The sequence below is a fragment of the Ambystoma mexicanum genome, chromosome 9 (genome assembly GCF_040938575.1).
Source record: "Ambystoma mexicanum isolate Mex_15411 chromosome 9, UKY_AmexF1_1, whole genome shotgun sequence".
Lineage (NCBI taxonomy): Eukaryota > Metazoa > Chordata > Amphibia > Caudata > Ambystomatidae > Ambystoma > Ambystoma mexicanum.
The window spans coordinates 1,446,927,530-1,446,946,839 of NC_090931.1; the positions used below are offsets into that span (position 1 = coordinate 1,446,927,530).

At 45.1% G+C, this 19,310-nt stretch overlaps 1 protein-coding gene across 3 annotated transcripts in view; it reads right to left on the reverse strand.

Moving 5' to 3' along the window:
* Positions 1 to 312: 312 nt before the first annotated feature.
* Positions 313 to 19,310, reverse strand: part of TTLL4 (tubulin tyrosine ligase like 4) — a 1,554,536-nt gene continuing 1,535,538 nt past the window's right edge. For 2 of the 3 annotated variants that reach the window (XM_069616870.1, XM_069616872.1), the window contains one exon: positions 313 to 1,184. In XM_069616870.1, the coding sequence (XP_069472971.1) occupies positions 1,028 to 1,184 (157 nt within the window). In that variant the 3' untranslated portion in view covers positions 313 to 1,027. The remainder of the gene's footprint in view (positions 1,185 to 19,310) is intronic. The other variant, XM_069616871.1, reaches the window with a different exon arrangement.

Here is a 19,310-nt window from a genome sequence, read left to right on the forward strand (position 1 = left end):
CGTCCCATGGGATTGAAGTTATTCTAGAGGCTTCTAGGGAGACGATTCTATATTATGATTAAAATGATCAAATGCCGCGGGAGGGGGGTCAGCGTGCCACCTGAGTGCAGCTGCACAACAGCGTCTGCTGGGGAACTGGATCGCAGGCACCTAGTAGTTATGCAAAAAAGCCCACTATAGGAACTCTCAGATCAAGGAGAACGTCTGTCCATGCCCACTCACTTTGCATACAAGACATTTTTAGCAAACCTGTGCAATGGAATTTTCCATCAAGCTATCCAAACCTAAGAGACAAAGAAAACAGAACACAGGTGCGTTTGTCCTGCTCTCAATTTGGCGGATCCTTTTTATTTCAGTAATACTAATTAAAAAAACAACAAAGACCTGTCTGTTCCCAAGAGACTTACTCCCGAGAGCATCAAATTTCACAAAGCCATCTCCATTTCGCCCTTTTACTCAAGAGAGGCCCAGAGCAAACCTTTTCCTCCCCACACAAAGAGGATATGCAGACCACCTGTCCCCCCTATCTATACAGAGACTGAGATCCAGGCACGCAGCTCCCCTCCCCACATAAAGAGATCCAGATGACCCCGCTTGGCCCACTCCCCCCCCCTCCCAGCCCCCTCAGAGCCACGAAGGCATTCTGCCTCGTGAACAGAAACAAGTCTACAACACTGTCTTCCCCGCTGCAAAGAAAGAGCCCCCCCCCCAATTTGTTTGTGCTTTATCATTTGAGGCACTTGTGGCTGACCACGTACGAGTCACAGAAAATAAGTCCCTACTATTTCTCAAAAATAAGGGTCTTTTTCTTTATACAAGGCATCAGTTTCTCATACCACGTTCTAGATCATTAACATAGCCTGACCAGAAACAGTTTATTTTGCTTAATTTGAAGTCTCAAAAAGAAAAGCGCTTTTGACATGTGCAAATGCCAATAGTCTTGTAAATATCCCATCTCCTTTGCCGGTTGTCTGCTGGTTTTGAGGTAGGTTCTTGTTTCTTCGTGGAGAAAGTTGCCATTCTTGGGTCAAATGACCATGGCAGCATCAGATAAGGTGCTGAGCATTGGCAGAGTCTGGTCAATGGTTCCTGGCTGCTTGGCTACAGCCTGTGGACTCTTGGTTGGTTTGCAGTACTGTGGGTAGTCCTCGCAGGTGCATTTTTCCTTTGGACCCAAGACTTTACTGCAACAGAAGTAACAGAAAGACCCATCATTAACAGCCATTAAAAATAAGGTGAAGCATCAAACAAAAGAAAACATGGTCCTTGGACAAAACCTAGGGGCAAACTTCATATACACCATCACAGAGGCAGTGACTGGCTGCATTAAAGACATTCTAACAGCGCAGCTACATGGTAAATGTTGGGCATGAGCATCAGGTGGAGCGGATTTCCAATCAGCAACTTATTTCCATCTTAAATGCATCATTTATATTATTGTGAGCCACTTAATCAGTCTGGCAGAAATGATCATTGCTAAGAGCAAAAAGGATGTACATGCGCATTGCAGAAGGGTTCCCACCAGCACCCCTGGTATACATCCTAACCATTTGACAAGAACAGCAAAGAGCATGTAAGGAACACCATTACAAGAGTAACCAAGAGTGGCCCGCCTGAACTGGTAGTGGGATGGATAGGTTCACGGAACTAAGGGTCCTGGAGATCCAGGGACAGCAACAAGTCTTCCACCTCAAGGGCTTCGACAATCTGGGACAGGGTAACTATCTTGAAATTATCCTTCAGAAGGTACAAGTTTAAGAACATCCAATGCATGATAGGACGAAGAGCTCAATTTTTCTCTGGAACCAGTAAAGATTATAAACCTCACCTTCGTTACGAGCAAGGCACTATCTTGATGGCACCCTTCCTCAGAAGCTAACCGACTTCCACCAATAGGGGAAGGTCCGGAGGCAAGCAGAGGTCTAGTGGGTGAAAAATAAATTGGAAGCAACAACCCTGCTGTACGATCTGTAAGGGACAATCATCTGAGGTGGTGCATAGCCACTCAGACAGTCTCCCGCCCACAGAGGCTTGCTACTGGGGGCTGTTGAGAGGATGGCAGTGTCCTCAAAACCACCTGTGGGCACCTCTTCCCCCCTACTCTGGTGGAGGCATTGAGCCTGCTTGCTGGAACGCACCCGACCACTGCTGCAGTGGGAAAAGCGATGCAAGGCTCTAAAGTTATTCTTCCCTGTGCCCTAGGAGGCTTAGAACTTCTGCAACTATTTGTCAGCCTTCGTATCCAACAGTTTGTAGCTGTCAAACAGCACGTCCAGTACTTTGGACTGTATATCTTGTATTCTTATTCTACTTGATCTTTCTGCTGCTTTCAACACTGTTGATCATTCTATATGACTTTCTTCTCTGTCAACTCTTGGTTTATCTGGGTCTGTACTCTAATGGTTTCATTCTCATCTCTGACAGTACATATTCAGTTTATTGGGCTGGTTAGTTCTCCTAACCACCTCTTTATGGTGTACCACAAGGTTATGTCTTAGGTCCCCTTCTCTCTATATACCATTGCTTTGTCTGATCTAGTCTCCTCATTTAATCTTTTCTGTCATTTCTATGCGGATTCATAAATCTTTCTCTTCATTTTCCTCTTCCCTTCCTAACACTTTTCTTGCTTGCGGTGAAGTCCTGGATGGCTTTGCGATTTATTCATCCTAATCCCTCTAAAACAGAGGTTCTTCTTTCCTTCGTTCCCTTCCTTGCCTCCCTCTTGTCTTCTTTTCCCTCATCCCTTCTTTCCTTTTCTTCCTCTGCTCTAAATCTTGGTGTCGTCTTTGACCAGCTTCCTTTTCTCTACATATTGCTAATATGCTTGTTCTGCAAATTTTCATCTCTATAATTAGGCTTTCCTGTTTTCAGTGAAACCTGATAAACAACGCCCCCCCCACCCCAACACAGAAGAAAAAGTGCCCCCTAGGTTTAAACTGAAAAACACTGTTTCTCCCTATCCAAGTGGTGCCTTAGTATTAGCAGGTATGGGAGGAAGTTTGGGGTTGAAGGGGTGGCTGGAGAGGGTGCTTGGCTGACAATAGGAAAAAGTGCCGTACATCCCCCCCCCCCACCACACCTTATGTATGCTTATTTGCTTAGTCCCATTGCTTCCCCTCTTGTCCCCGGACCTTATTCAAAAACACCCCGTCGGGAAAAAAGTTCCCACACAGAGTGAAGCGAGAGAGCCGTGCTCATCCCCAGACTAAACACCACATTTTACAGCACATGTTGCAGCAGGAATAGTAAAAAAAAGCCATATGATTTACAGGAAGGTGTAAACATATAACATCTCGGCAACAATCATCTAACCTGCGGAGTTGCCTTTGCAACATTCTGCTAGAGGATCCCCCTGATATTCCCAAACCTGGCAAACAGTTTTGGCCTGCTCACCCCCTCCAATAAAGCCTCGGGGGTACATTAATGATATTCCCTTCTCATTTTGCAGTGTGCAGCACTTGATAAACAGTTATCGGCTTGGAGTGTATTTCCTTTGACAGTCAAAATAATCCTCATCTCCACCAAAGTGAATGCTCCCGGGCAAATACTTTTATCACACAGTGCCCCCATCTGCTAAAATTTGAAAATTCTACAATGAAGAAAGGTCGTTTTCCCAAATCAAAGTCTTCATGGGAAGAAAAGAAAGGGCAAGGATGGGCAAAGAGTCGCTGAAAAAGTATTGCATAATTGACTACAATAATTTTGTCTTGTAGAAATGTTAGATAATACTGGATTAGCACATTAATCGTTATTCTCCAGAAAGTGTTCCCTAACATCTTGCTCTAAGAGACATTACTCTACTTATGTATGCAATGAAACAATAAAAGAATATTTGTGTGTTTACACTGGCAAAAACAGTTGTCCACAATTTTTTGAAGTCGGAAAATGGGAAAACACTAATGAACACAGATTGTGAAGCGTTATGAAAACACTGACAAAACACTCTGGAAGTAAAAAATAATAAACCCCTAAAACAGGAAACCCTATCTATAATCTTCAGACACGCTCAACCTTTTCTTTAGTTTCAGGCTACTAAACTTTTATTCTATTCACATGTCTTTTGTCCTCTTAAATAATGTACTATTCTTTTATTGGGTCTTCCCAAGTCTCATCTTACCCCTCTACATTCTGTTTTTCATTCTGCTATCCATCTTTTTCAGCTGCCATTCCGCTCTTCTGTTACTCATTCTTTGTTCTGCTTCCATTCTTTCTTTTGATCTCCATCTTATTTTAAATTTTCTTTGCTTTGTCTATAAAGCTTTTTTAAAGTATTGCTCCTTATCTTTGTTCTCTTGTCTCTTTTTACTCCGCTTCTTGGTCTCAATCTCCTCTGTTCCTAAACCAACTTGTGCCTCTTCTCGATTTCATTCTTTCTCTCCTTGTACCCAGGCATTGTCATGCTCTTCAGTTATCTATTCGTGCCTCTTCTAGCCATCATTTATCTATACATTTGTGTAACTTCCAAACCCTCGGATATCACAGCGTCTGTTGCAGAGTTGCAAGTGAGCATACATAGAACGTACAAAGATATTTACATTACTCATACTTGTTGTGGAGTTGCCGGTAAGCAGACATAGTAGGTACAAAAATTAATGGAAAGTTGCATTACTCTTCCATTCTCAATTGAAAACTGACCTTCTTTCTCGGTTTAGATTCTGATTGTTTATTTTGCCATCATTGACATTTTTTTTGCACCGATGTAACATTTTGTAAAGCGCTTTGGCTAAAAAGCATTCCATAAATTAAACAAATATACAAAAACAATACCTGGAAAAAACCCATAGGTCCTCATCCAGGAACGCAAACACAGAACAGACCCAGTGCCAATCACAAGCAGTTACATGTCTTTATAACTACCCCCTTTATGTCGAATGCACATATACCGATACTTTTATAATGAAAAAAACACAACACATTTTTATTATTTGTTTTTTTATTGGGCCACCTCCGACCCCCAAATCCCCGTTTGCCACCCCTAAAAACCTACCCCACCGTTTTCCGAAAAGATTTAATCCACCCACACATATATTCTCATTATGTGTTTTCGTTATAAAAGTTTTGGTATGAAAGAATTTCTTCCTAAAAGATTTGTTATAAAGACCGCATACCATCGCGAGCGCCATGCAGTCTGCTGTGTCCAGGTTGGAGTGCAAGATCTGGTGAGTGGCTGCTTTTCAATAACCAACAAGAGAGTTGAAACTCCATCTCCTCAGTAAGGAAGTTCCCTGGTGCTACAGAAATCGGGTACATTTTTGCCAATGTGCAAGTCATGTTGACCAGACTTTATTCTCGTCAGGTGGTGGGGAAGACAGGGTGGTATTAAGCCCTGCATTTACAGCCTGTAACACTGAGTCTTTCAGCAAAGGGTGGGGAAAGAGAAAACCATAATCTGATAGGGCCAGACAATGCTGCTTAGCAAGGTTATGATCTACCGAATGGACCACCAGCAACTTCTCCTAAGCCACCAAAATATAGGCTAGGTTAAAGGGCAGAAGGGTTTCCAATGGGGGACCTTCGTCCAAGACGTCCGTCAGATTGTACTGGACTCAAGGCTTTGCAGGAGCAGACAAACCCAAAATCTTCACAACCATGGCAAAGGTCCTCTGAAAAGAACAGTGGGGATTGATTGCCAGGCAAAGGTTACTAGAAGGATAGCCAGCACTTAAAATGTGATCAAACCACTTGTCTCCTGGAGTATCAAGCCAAGACCAGAAGACCCGCTCCTTCCTCAGAACTCCTCTGGGAAATTCACAGCCACCGACCCCCGCTCACCCGGAGTAACATGGGTCCAAATCACACAGTTTGGGTGACCTAGATGCCTTCCCTATGCAGATCTACAGGTCCAATAATGTAAAGAAATAAATCTGAACTGGACAAAGGTTTCCTGACTCAGAAAAACGAATACAATTTTGCTTTATTAGAATAACTAAAGGTACCCGATTCCTTTCTACTGAAACTTTCTCCTATAGTCAACAATGTTAACAAATGGCTAGCGACCAACCGAGATCAAATTTATACACCTCGCAATCTTATGTTTGGCTTTTATTCATGCAGTTTAATTTTGTATTTGCAATTAGAAAAATATTTCTGAAGACCACCATTGTGCTGTCAAACGGGAAATTATATTGTGCCTACTATTGCAATGAATACATGTATATTGGCCTTCGCCAAGCTGCTTGTAAGCCACTTGCAAAGAAATCCGTGTTGCAAGGACCTGACCTTAGAATCGATGTAAGCCGCCATTTTAGGTCAATCCGCCATTTTAGGTCAATCCGCCATTTTAGGTTCTCTCTGTAAAGTCACCCTGTGAGTTAAAATGGTGGACTATGTCATTCCGAAATACAACATGGCCGTCTTGACCTCTGTGTGTAATTAATATGTAACTCGCCTGCAGGCCATGTGTTAGGGTCATGAACTGAGACCTTGTCCTTCGTTGACCTGTGTGTAAAGGATTACTTGTGCCAATGAAACTAATCGGCGAGCTTATGTTAAGAACAATGTATCCAAATACTGAACCAAGAACACTTGTTTAAACTACATTGTATTAATGTTTGAGAAGACTATGAGGAATACTAAAATACACTGTTGCCGTGTAGACGAATGTATTAAAGGCAAACCCTAAGCGTTTAGATGTGTGAACCCGGCATGAACCCTAGATCAGTAATGTATTAGTGGAATATTAACCCACAGTGGGGGTGGACATCATGTTCGCAAACGTATATAAAGTGGGACTATTCGAATTTTCAGCCCCACTCACTGAACACACCGAACCACGCTGGAGTTTGTTGTGTTGTACTGAGGGACGATAGCTATCCGTTACTTTTGTCCTTTGAAACTGTTCAGTATAAAATAAAAGATCTTTGTATGTTCCTTTGTAACCCGTGATCGGTGTATTTCTTTTTGGGGTACTCAGCCTCGATATTTTTACTTAGTTTTCACAGTTGGCGCCCGAATAGGGACCCTCAAGATTGATGCCGGATTGTCGAAGGTTGACACACGCTATCGGACCGAGATGCGACACCTCAGCAGCACTGCACGACCCGATTCCTGGACGATGAGCGTGTGGTCCAAGACGGCATCTTGACAAGGGTCCACCTATCGAGGCAGGCAGATTTGCCGAAATCACCAAACACGAGGTAAGATTCTTTGTAATCCGATCGGACCTCCTTAGGATTGATCAGGTGAGTCGTGACCCGATTCTTAAGTATCCTGATAATTTGATTTTGGCGCATTGTATCTGCAGACAATTATTGATCAGGTAACACCAATATTTTGATATGCCTGGGAAATTGTCTACCTGCTTCAGGGCGTTATTCAGCAGCGATAGACAATCTTTGGAATTTAGCTGTCCAGCACCACAGGAGGGGTCGCAGGAATGTACCATGTACTTTAAGCATGGCATTAGAAGTATAGTGTTTGATATTTGGCACAGACAAACCAGACATGCCTCCAAACTTCAGTGGCCAATCAATGGTAGTTTTGAGATCCCTCGTATTGAGTATTTAGAGTCAATTCTATTAAAGAAAAAGGCTAGACCTGCAGCATTCGATGTTTTACAGAATTGGAAAAAAGAAGCGTTACAGCAACTTAAGAGTAGGGAAAAACATGTGCGCCGTCATAAGACGAACGCCGAAAAAGCATTGTTGTATGACCAAGATAAACAGTCTGAGTCAGCTAGGAATATGGATAGGGCTTTCTCACTTGGTATTCAGAAAATCTATCCTTCTGAAGATCTTCATGTTTCCGATGAATTCATTGACAAATTGTTAAATGACCGAATGCCTGGTGCCACTGCGCTACCTCCGTATGTTCCTCTTCCTGCTCTGCCTGTTCCTGCTCCTCCTAATGTTCCTTTTCCTCCAGTTGTTCTTCCACCTGTTCCCCCACCTCGTCCTATTGCACCAGTAACAGTACCTCCATTGATTTTGCCTGCTCCCCCTCTTCCAAGTGGTCTTGTACCACTTGTAGTCGATCAGGGTGCGGGGTCAAGGGTTGTCACTCATAATACTGTACCTCCAGAAAAGAAACGTGATTTGATTGCATGGGCTAAGCATTGTATGGAGAGAGATGATCAAGGTAACGTTTTTGCCACACTTTCTAATATGGATAATTATCCTGAGAAAAATGTTTTTATTGAAGGTTTAGGGATTCATTTATGTGTAATGTGGGGCAAATTAAATAATGCAGATCTCCCACAAGGGTTGAGGGATCTGAACACTTTAGCGTTTTCAAGAGATACTTTGGAGAAAGTACATGAGCATGTTGAGAGGATATTTGAGTATAGAAAGGGGTTGGAAAGGTTACAGAATGATGAAGACGACGAGGCTAGTATGTATGTACAGAAACGGTTCCTTCCTTGTCGTAAATCGATATCTGAGGAAGTACGAATTTGTACGAAAGACGCAATTAGATGGATTTCAGACATGTCGATAACTCCAGTTGAGGTATATGACACAGTCAGTATACGCCAGAAATGCAGAGGAAAGTAATACAGGTAATGCTAGAGTACCTGCAGGATGAATGTGTAGAGAAAGATTAGTTGTCCCACAGAGTTGAGTATTTATAAGAGAGCTTTTTCACTTGACAATTCAACTGCTTTAGCGCTCGACTTGGCTCTGTTGCTTAGTAAGCGTTCGGAGTTGCCTACATCTCAGTTGCCTATGAGAGAGATTCCCCCGACATTTGTCCCGAAGGTTGAGATTGCGGCCGATCCTGCAACGAATGCGGTTGCTGTGACCATCCCTGCACATTAAATATCGCAGTTTGTTCACGTCCCGTTCGAGACAGGAAGTGAATACCATTAGACAATCTATTCCTGACATTAGGAAAAATCCGAAAGGATTCTATAAGGAAATAGAGTATGTTTTACAGTCCTCAGTATTCACCTTGAGTGACATAGATTTGTTATTTCCTGTACTCCTGCTCGTAGATTTGTGGAAACAAGTTAGGACTATAGACGACGTACCAGGGTCGGGAGATACATGGGCTAACATAACTAGACTCGATGGAGAAAGGCCAGCTGGTGAGAGACCGCCCCAGGTGATAATAACTTTGCCTGATAAAATCATTGCAAAATTGAAGACTATAATTCCCGGAAAGAGGATTATTTGGGACAAGCTTACGGCCTGTGTCAAAGGGAAGTCTGAGGGTGCTACCGAGTTCTTTAATCGGTTCGAACAGGTATTCTCGGATTTCAGCGGACAAGACTTAGGCACAGAGTCTGGGAAAAGATTATTTGTGGACAAATTTGTGCGTGGATTGCTGCCCGACATCCAGTCACAAATTATGTCTTCTGAGAGCGCTTGGCAGGCGAAGACCCAATCAGAAGTACTGCACATGGCTCAGTACTACGAGAATCGTGTCAACAATGAAAAAGATAGAGTTGAGTAGCGAAAAGGTGATTTAAAGACTAAAGTATTATTACAGCAAATTGTTAGAGGCACCAGAAGGGGTAGTTCACAGATTAGAGGTCAGTATGTTCCACAAGGGAATGTGCCCTTGGGTCCTGTGAACATTAAACAGTGTGCCTATTGTCGACAAGAGGTTCATTGGCGTGCACAATGCCCCGTCCTTCGACAGAGGTCGATTAACCCATTTGGAAATATAGGTAGACGATCCAGAGGTCGCCCAGGTGTAGGGGGCCCTGGTAGAGGTCAGTTTACACAGGATCCTCAGCAACCTTTTTCGCAGGATAATCAGACTCAGAGTGTGGATACTAGAAACATATTTGATCATCCTTCTGCTGCATATCTATCTGAAGAGCTTCCTTTTGATGACATTTTGTTTCGTTAGGATTGCCCGAAGCAGGGCTTGGAACCTACACCTATTCCCGTCAATCAGAAAGGTCCCTACGTTGAAATGGTAGTGGGAAATAGGAAACATCTGTTTTTGATAGATACTGGAGCACAGTGTTCCATTGATCATTCTCGGGTTCCAAACATTCCACTGTCAGGGCAAACCAATGTTTCTGTAGGGTTTTCTTGCACACCAGCTGTTTGTCCAGTTTCTTCGCCGGTACCTATTTCTTTGGGTCCCTTTACGGACCATTGTCCTTTTCTGTTGACTTCGAATTGTGGAGAGAATTTGCTGGGGTCTAATCTATTGAAGGAATTAAATGCGGTAATTCATTTTTCTTCTGACGGAGTGCGTTTAACAATTTCACCACAGCAACTTTCTGTCTCAATTCTTGACTAGACCTTTGCCGCCGGAATTCAGTGATGTACCAGAGGGTTTATGGGCAATTGATGACAATGTCGTCAGTGTTTTGCAGATTGAGCCTGTTAAAATAGTCTTGAAACATTGAATTGAGCTGCCACGCATTCCACAGTATAAGATTTCAGTTGAGGGCGAGCAAGCTTTTAAATGCATTGTTTCTGATTTTGTGCATCGCGGGGTGATTGAGGAAATTTCAGGTAGTTTGTGCAATAGTCGCCGCTCCGCAATTTCCAATCGTACCTGATGTGACGACAATATTAACTATGATTCCGGCTACAGCTACTTACTTTAGTGTTGTGGATCTGAAGAATGCTTCCTTTAGTATTCCTATACACAAGGACAGTAAATACTTGTTCGCGTTCACCTTAGGGGGACGCTCATTCACATTTACTCGTGCACCTCAAGGTTACACAGAGTGTCCTAGCATCTATAGTAGGGCTTTGAAAGAACAGCTTGATACCCTTGAATTGCCCTCTTCTTGTACATTGCAGTATGTTGACTTGCTTTTAGCTGCTGACTCAGAGCGCCTGTAAGGAGGGCACTGTGTTATTGCTTATTCAACTGGCTAAACATGGTCACAAAGCTTCGCTTAAAAAGTTTCACTATTGTTGTCAGGAGGTCGCCTATTTAGGCTATCTCCTGTCAAAGGAGGGAAGAAGATTGACACTTGAACGAATAAAACACATTTCTGGCAGGTCTGTCCCAAATACAAAGAAGGAAGTTAGAGCCTTGATGGGTATGGCTTCTTACTGTAGGTTGTGGATCCCAAACTTCTCACTAGTGATTAAACCGATGTTGGCTTTGACAAAGAAGGGCATTTCTTCGTCATTGCCGTGGAATACGGAGCACCAGCAATCATTTGATTTGCTCAAGACTGCATTATGCTCGGCACCGGTTTTGGGCACACCAAACTATGAAAAACGACTTTTCTTCCGCCCTTGATCCTGTAGCATGCGCTTTGCCAAGATGTTTGCGAGCTGTCGCTGCTGCATCTGTAAAACAGAGTGAGGGAATGGTCCTAGGCTATGATCTAACCCTGATGGTGCCTCACTCTGTAGATGTTCTACTGAACAGAACCCAAACGCACCCCCTCACTTGTGCACGGTTGACGAGATATGAATTGATCTTGTTTGCTCCTCACATCCAAATTAAGAGGTGTTGTGTTCTTAATCCGGCTGAACTCCTACCTTTCCCGCAAGGTACTGCTTGCAGCGACGAAGAGTCACATGACTGTATACTACCGAACAAGAGACAAAGGGTAGAATTGATCTAAAAGACACTCCTTTGAACAATCCGCAAGGAGAGCCGTTTTGTGATGGCTCCTGCTTCAAACTTACGGATGGTACATCCACAGCTGCTTATGCAATCACCACATTGAGCAGTGTTGTGGAAACCAAGAGAATCACGCATAACTCTGCGCAAGCCCCAGAGATTATAGCATTGACCCGAGCTTGTGAGCTTTCCGAAGGGCTTACAGTAAACATATATACTGATAGTATGCCTTTGGGGTGGTTCACAACTTTGGGAGACTTTGGTCAGAGAGAGGGTTCTTGACTTCGCATGGCACAAAGATCAAACATGGCTCCCTAATAGTACAACTGCTCTCAGCGCTTGCGCTCCCTACTCAGTTAGCTGTCTTGAAATGTGCAGCACATCAAAAGATTATAGATGATATAGGAAAAGGGAATGCTTTCGCTGATCAGATGGCTAGACAAACTGTCACCGAGACTGTAAATGCCTATGCAATGGACGAGGGTGTCGGGTCTGTACGGGATATCCAAGCGGATGCCGCGCTAGAAGAATCCAAGAGGTGGGCTGAAGGCTTGGGGAAGCTCGATGATGATGGGTGTTGGGTGGACATAGTTGAAGGGAAATGGCTACTCCCTGACGCTTATGTGATGATGGTCGTTATGACCCATGGCCCTATGCATATATGTGACCAGAAAGGTACGAAAATGTTAGAGAAAGTTTGGGCAAATGACAACATTTCGAAAATTGCCCAGCGCTATGTTCAGGACTGCAAGATTTGCCTACAACACAATGTGGGAAAGGGGACATCAACTCCAAGGGGAAGTTCTGGGCCACCTTCTGTCCCCTTTGAAGTCATTCACTTTGATTTTATTGTGATGGAACGCTGCAACAATATGAAGTATGTATTAGTTGTCATTTGTGCTTTTAGTAAATGGGTCAAGGCTTTCCCTGTCAAAGATGCTACAGCCATGACTACTGCGAAAACCATGTTAAAGGAATACTTTCCTCGGTTCGGGCTAACAAGAGTCATCTGGTCGGACAATGGTCCACATTTTGTCGCTGCTATAATTCTGCAGATATGTGCGGCATTACAGATCGACAAACTGTTCTATTCGGCCAGACACGCTCAGAGCGCCGGAATAGTAGAAAGACACAATGGTATCATCAAGAACAAGCTCGCTAAGACATGTGTCGGCACTAAATTAAAATGGCCGGACGCCTTACCGATCGTGTTACTAGCCATGCGTACAACCCCTCAAACTAAGACTGGGCTCTCTCCATTTGAGGTGGTAATGGGGAGACCTGCCAATATCTGGAATCTTCCTAAATGTAGATCCTTGAAAAATGTTGAAAATGTACTTCTTTCAGATTATTGCAGCCAGTTGACTAAAAACCTGTATTTGATGTATCACCAGGTGCGAGAGGCTTTACCTGTATGATACGAGGGTCTGGGCCACAGCATACAGCCTGGAGACTGGGTGCTTATCAAGGCATTTGAGCGTTCTTCCTGCCTTGCACCTCGTTGGCGGGGCCCATTCCAGGTCCTGTTGGTCACACAGACGGCGGCGCGTGTCGCAGGCAGAAAGAACTGGATCCACGCGACACATGTCAAGAGACTTCCTCACCCAGTGCCACACGATACAGAAGAAACAGAACCCCTTGCTAACGCTGCGACCAACGATCCCAAAGCAGTAAATAGCGTTGAGAGTGCATCAGAGAATCTCTGAGCCCGTGAGGCTTGGGGAACCTGCCATTCTGTCTCCACACTCTCCAAAAGTTTCGCTTCCGGAAACTGTCAAATTCGGCATCTTCACTTGCTCTTGATACGTTGCTTCCAACGGGAAGTGACGACACATTGTTTCCGGAGCAATCAGTATTGGGAAAAGCAAGGTACAATCTGCGTCCAAGAAAATAGACTTACGGCATGGTTCGGCTGTGCATTCGGAGAAGGAAAGGATCATTGAGGGCTTGTTTTTGCCCAAATTTGAGAAAAGGGGATTCTGTTGGCTAGGGTTGTGGAAGGACTAAGAAGTTGCGTGGCCGGGAGGTCGCCAGCAACGAACATTGGGGGTTTCCGTTTGAAGACTACAATGCCTGCCACCGCTACCGCTTGTATGGGACTTGTAAATGATCGTGTGACCAGCCGCGATAATGGACAAAGCACTTGGGCCCCGAAAACGTATTGCTGTATTTTTATAATAATATTTGGTTTTATAATAGTCACTATCTTAGGCCTATGGTACCTCGAGGAAACTCATCCTTTAGAGTTCTTGTTACCGACTGAAAATGTACCCACTGTTCCTACTCCCTTCGTACATTTGCATACTCTGTCCCCTAGGGACTCCCAGCATAGACAAAGGTACCATAACAATACTCTGTTACTCATCATGAATGCTACGTATGCCATTTTTAATAGGTCCAAATGTTGGGTCTGTTCACATTTACCGCAACATGGGGATAAGGTGCTAGGTTGGTACATTCATCCTCTACCTTTGACAACTGCTTGTTAGGCTTCTCTTAGAGCACTGTTCTTTGGCCGATGGAACGATAGCATCTCGGGGAACTTTGATGGCACTCATTTGAAAAATTTTGAGAAACGTGTTCTGACTCCCATGGGAGGCTCGCTTTTCGCAAATAGGAGTAAGCTCAACGTTGCTTCTATTAGGCCTTCCGATAGACTGTCTCGTCCCTTTCAATCTTTGATTTCCTTCAAGATGGCTCCGATAGGCAATAAGGATGCCATGCCTCATTCTTACAGTGTTAACCATAGCCCCGATTCAGTTTCTTTCTGCATACAGAGGAATGGTACTCAGTCAATGGGAGATTTTAAAGGTTGTGCCAACGTTCCAAATTTGACTGGGGAAGAAAGACCTTTGTATGTAGGCGAACCTGTCTACTTTGTTTGGGGTAATGTAGCGTTTCCATGGTTGCCCAAGGATTGGCAGGGAACATGTTATTTAGGGATCCTATTACCTGGGGTGTTCATGGCTAGTACTGTAGAGGTTTCGAAGGCTCGTCCACGGCGGGACGAGAATGGTGAAACTCCAGCACAGGTCTTGGGAGATGTAGCAAAATCATTTGTGCCATTTTGGGGCCAGATAGAGAATTCCGAAGATATCAGAAGACTAGCGAGAGTACTGGAGCGAACCATCAACCGGACCACGGACATACTCTATAATATGACATTAGAACAGAAAGCAATAAGATTAGTAGCGCTTCAGAACCAGATGGCATTAGATGTCATTCTGGCTGAACGTGGTGGAGTGTGTAAATTAGTCAGGTCCGCTTGCTGCGTTTTCGTGCCAGATTCCTCCCCAACTATCTTCGAAGCAATAGAGAATCTGCACGTCCTTAGTTCAGAAGTGCATGTTCCCAAGGGAAACTGGGATCTTAGCGCTTGGTTCAGGGACTTCTTGCGATCTTGCGGTTGGAAGGTACTTTCGGTCTTACGGATTATTCTGGGAATTCTGTTCCTTTGTTGTTGTATCCAGTGTTTACCTAATATATGTTAGATGCTAGGGGGATGTTGCGCACAAGTGATAGGTACAATAGGACAAAGTGTATGCCCCAGATAAAAACTCCAAGGAATATGTGTTAAAAGAAATTTTAGCGAATGATCTGATGGCAATAGATATTTCTGACATCGATTCAGGGTGCATGGATGATGATGCATGGAGTTGTTTGCAAGGAGATCAGAAGTAGTTTAGCACTTGGCATAGGCCAAAAGGAGGGTTTGTGAAACAGGAAATTATATCGTGCCTCCTATTGCAATGAATGAGAATGCATTACTTACCGTAAAAGCATTTCTGATGGTTGTATCTGCTTAGATTCACATGCTGTGCATAGGTCCGACATCCAGTGGTCACTGCGGAGTATTGCATTTTGTTTTTCGTAGTCGAAAAGGGGACGTCGACGAGGCGTGTCTGAAACACTATCCCTATAGTGACGTGCGTTGTACCCACAATCCCTCACGCGTCGAGGTCCCTCTGTTTGTATTTTTTCTGCCCTGAGGGAGCCTTCTAGACGTGAGTGAGTACAGAAAGAGAGAGAGAGATATATAAAGGAAGTCTATGTTCCTTCCATCCGAGCGGGGAGGAAGGGTGGGCGCATGTGAATCTAAGCAGATACAACCATCAGAAATGCTTTTACGGTAAGTAATGCATTCTCTTCTGATGTTTGTTAATCTGCTTAGAATCACATGCTGTGCATAGACTAGCGAGCAGTACCCGGAGTTGGCGGTGGGTTATGAGAAGGAACAGTAGAGAAAAGGTGTCGTAATACTGCCTGTCCCACCTGGGAGTCAGATCTAGAGTGTGTATCTAGACAGTAGTGTTTTGTAAAGGTGTGCACAGAACTCCAGGTAGCCGCTTTGCAGATGGACTCAAGGGGAACATTTGCAATGAATGCTATGGATGCCCCCGTGCCTCGAGTAGAGTGTGCTCTAGGCTTAAAGGGCAGTTCTCTCTTAGCAAGAGTATAGCAGAGAGTGATGCATTGAACAATCCATCTAGAAATAGTGGATTTTGAAACCGCATCTCCTTCTCTTCCTGCTGCCACCGAGACGAAGAACTGATTAGTCTTCCTCAATGGTCTGGTTCTTTCCATGTAGAACATGACCGCCCTGCGTACATCGAGTGTGTGCAGAGTCCTTTCTCCCAAATTGGAAGGATTTTGAAAGAACGTTGGTAGTTCTATAGACTGGTTTACGTGGAATTTAGAAATAAATTTCGGAGCAAACCTAGGGTGAGTGCGTAGAACCACTTTATCTCTGTGAACTGTAACAAAGGGGTCTAGAATAGAAAGAGCCTGAAGTTCACTTACTCTCCTGATGGAGGTGATAGCTATTAAAAAAGCAGTCTTAAGAGTGAGGTGTTTAAGAGATGCTTTGTGCATGGGTTCGAATGGAGAGCCCATGAGTCTGGTAAGTACCACATTAAGGTCCCATCCGGGAGCAGGGTCAGCTATCGGGGGGTGTATTCTTTTTACTCCCTCCATGAAGGCCTTTATAACTGGGATCCTCCACCACGACACTTTGAGTTGGGAAGTGGTGTATGCAGAAAGTGCCGCTAGGTGGACTTTAATGGAGTTAAACACTAGACCTGAATCCAAGAGATGGGTCAGGTATAGTACCACATGTGTGGGAGAGCAGTCAATAGGGTTGATGTTTTTACTCCTGCACCAGATGACAAATCTTTTCCACTTGCTAGAATAGCAGTGGCGAGTGTTCGGTTTTCTGGCTTCCTTGAGGATGTCCATGCATCTCTGCGGGAGTTGTAGGTGTCCGAACTCTATGACCTCAGGAGCCAAGCTGCTAAGTTCATGGTCTGGGGGCATGGGTGCAGAGTCCTGCCCTTGTTCTGAGACAGCATGTTGTACGGGCAGGGGAGTTTTACTGGGGGAGATAGAGACATCTCCATCAAGTGAGCGAACCATGGTTGTCGTGCCCACATAGGGGCCACTAGTATCATGGTCACTTGTTCCTGGTGCATCTTGTGCACCACCTTGTTGAGAAGGGGAGTCGGGGGAAAAGTGTAAACAAATTTCCCTGACCATTGCATCGATAGACCGTTCCCCTTGGATTGGTTCTGGGGGTACCTGGAGGCGTAACTTGGGCATTGAGAGTTCTCCAGGGTTGCGAACAGGTCTATTTCTGGGAATCCCCAACGTGTGAAGACGTCGAAGACGATGTCTTCGTGCAGACGCCATTCGTATTCTTCGGGCAGGGGGAAATCTCTGCTGAGACTGTCTGCCAGCAGATTGAGTTCCCCGGGTACATGTAGTGACAGTAGGAACATGTCTTGTTTGAGAGCCCACTTCCATATATTCTGGGCCAGCTTGGACAAGCCTGGAGAGTGGGTGCCCCCCTGCTTGTTGATGTAATACATGGCTGTAGTGCTGTCCGTAAGGACCATTACCGTCTTGCCTTGTAGGTGTTCTTGGAAGGCTTTTAGCGCCTTGAATACCGCTAGTAGCTCCAGTAGATTGATGTGTTTGGATGCTACGTTCGGAGTCCACACTCCGTGAGCAGTCTGATGGGATAGGTGAGCACCCCATCCTGTAAGGGATGCGTCTGTGGTTAGAGTGGCTTCCGCCACGGGTGTGGCAAAGGGTTTTCCTTTTTCCATGTTCCCCTTTGTCCACCACCGTAGCGAGAGAACCAAGGCCTGCGAGACCACCACTAGATCGTCCCATTGTCCGCTGGCCTGACACCACTGGCTGTTGAGCCACTCTTGCATTGGGCGCATGCGCAGGCGCGCGTGAGGTACCAAATAAATACACGACGCCATCATTCCTAGCAAGCGCATTGCTTTGCGTAACGTCACCTCTCGGCCGGTCACATATTGGGGGATCTGAAACAGCATGTTTTGGACCCTCTCTTTGGAGGGGAAGACGAGGCCGTCCCTTGTTTGAATTAGAGCCCCTAGGAATTGTTTGTTTTGACTGGGGTCTAGACTGGACTTCTTTTCGTTGATGGAGAAGCCCAGCTGGAACAAAAGGTCTACTGTCTTTTGGGTATTGGAGAAACATGTTTCGTAGGAATCCCCTGTTATGAGCCAGTCGTCGAGGTAAGGGTAAACTGGGATGGACAACCTGCGCAGGTGGGCCGCCGCCACTGCCAGTACCTTTGTGAATACCCTTGGTGCTGAAGCTATACCGAAGGGTAGCACCTTGAACTGGTAGTGTTTGCCCTCTATCATGAACCTTAGGTATTTTCTGTGCGCTGGCAACATTGAAATATGAAAGTATGCATCTTTCATGTCCAATGTTGTCATGTAATCTCCCTGCGAAAGCAGCGGGATCACCTCCTGTAAGGTCACCATACGAAACTTTTGGGGTTTGATAAACTTGTTCGCTGGGCGCAGATCTAATACAGGGCGCATGGTTAGATCCTTTTTGGGTACAAGGAAGTACACTGAATAAATACCTTCCGTTACCTGAGATAGAGGCACAACCTCTATGGCTCCTTTTTCCAGCAGTTGTTGTACTTCTTGGAGAAGGATGGCAAGATGTTCCGGCGTCAACCGCCGTCCCCTCGGGGGTTTGTAGGATGGGGAACTGTTGAACTCGATACAGTATCCGTGGGCTACGGTGGAAAGTACCCAACGGTCTGACGTTATCTCCTCCCATGCAGGAAGAAAGGATGTTATCCGGCCCCCGACCGGCGTTGCATGGGAGGGGACGCGAATCTTCGCGTCACTTGGAGTTGTTGGGGGCTTGGGAGCCTCTGGGGGTGGATCCCCGACCTCTCCCTTTGCCCCGGCGTTGGCCTCTTTGGCTGTACTGCCCACTATTGGTTTGGTAATTTGTGGCAGGGTATTGTTGACCTTGTTGTTGTTGTTGTCGTTGGCCACGAAAAAAGCGCTTGTTGCCATAGCCGCGTCTGGTAGTGGGCTTAGAGATCTGGTCAAGAGTCTTGATAGTGTCGAACTCTTTTTTGGCCATCTCTAGGGCTTCATCTACCGCTTTTCCAAAGAGGTTAGTGTCCTCGACAGGTTTATTTATCAAAGACGCCTGTGTCTCCGGTTTAAAGCCTGAGTTGCGCAGCCATACGTGGCGCTTTAGGAGTATTCCTTGTACCAGGGAACGTCCTGCTGTTTCTGCCGCGTCCAGAGAGTTCTTAACAATGCTCTGGTTCACTTGTGTTCCCTCGCCAATAGTAGACAGTAGGCGTGTGCGTAAAGGCTCCGGTGCTTCCTCGGCGTCTTTGCGCAGTTTGGCCCACTGCGCGTCTGCGTAGCTCGCAAGCAAGGAATTGTTGTTGGCGATTCTTGCTGAGAAAGCAGCCGAGGAAGTAACTCTTTTTGCAAGGGCATATAGCCTCTTGCCCTCCTTGTCAGGGGGTG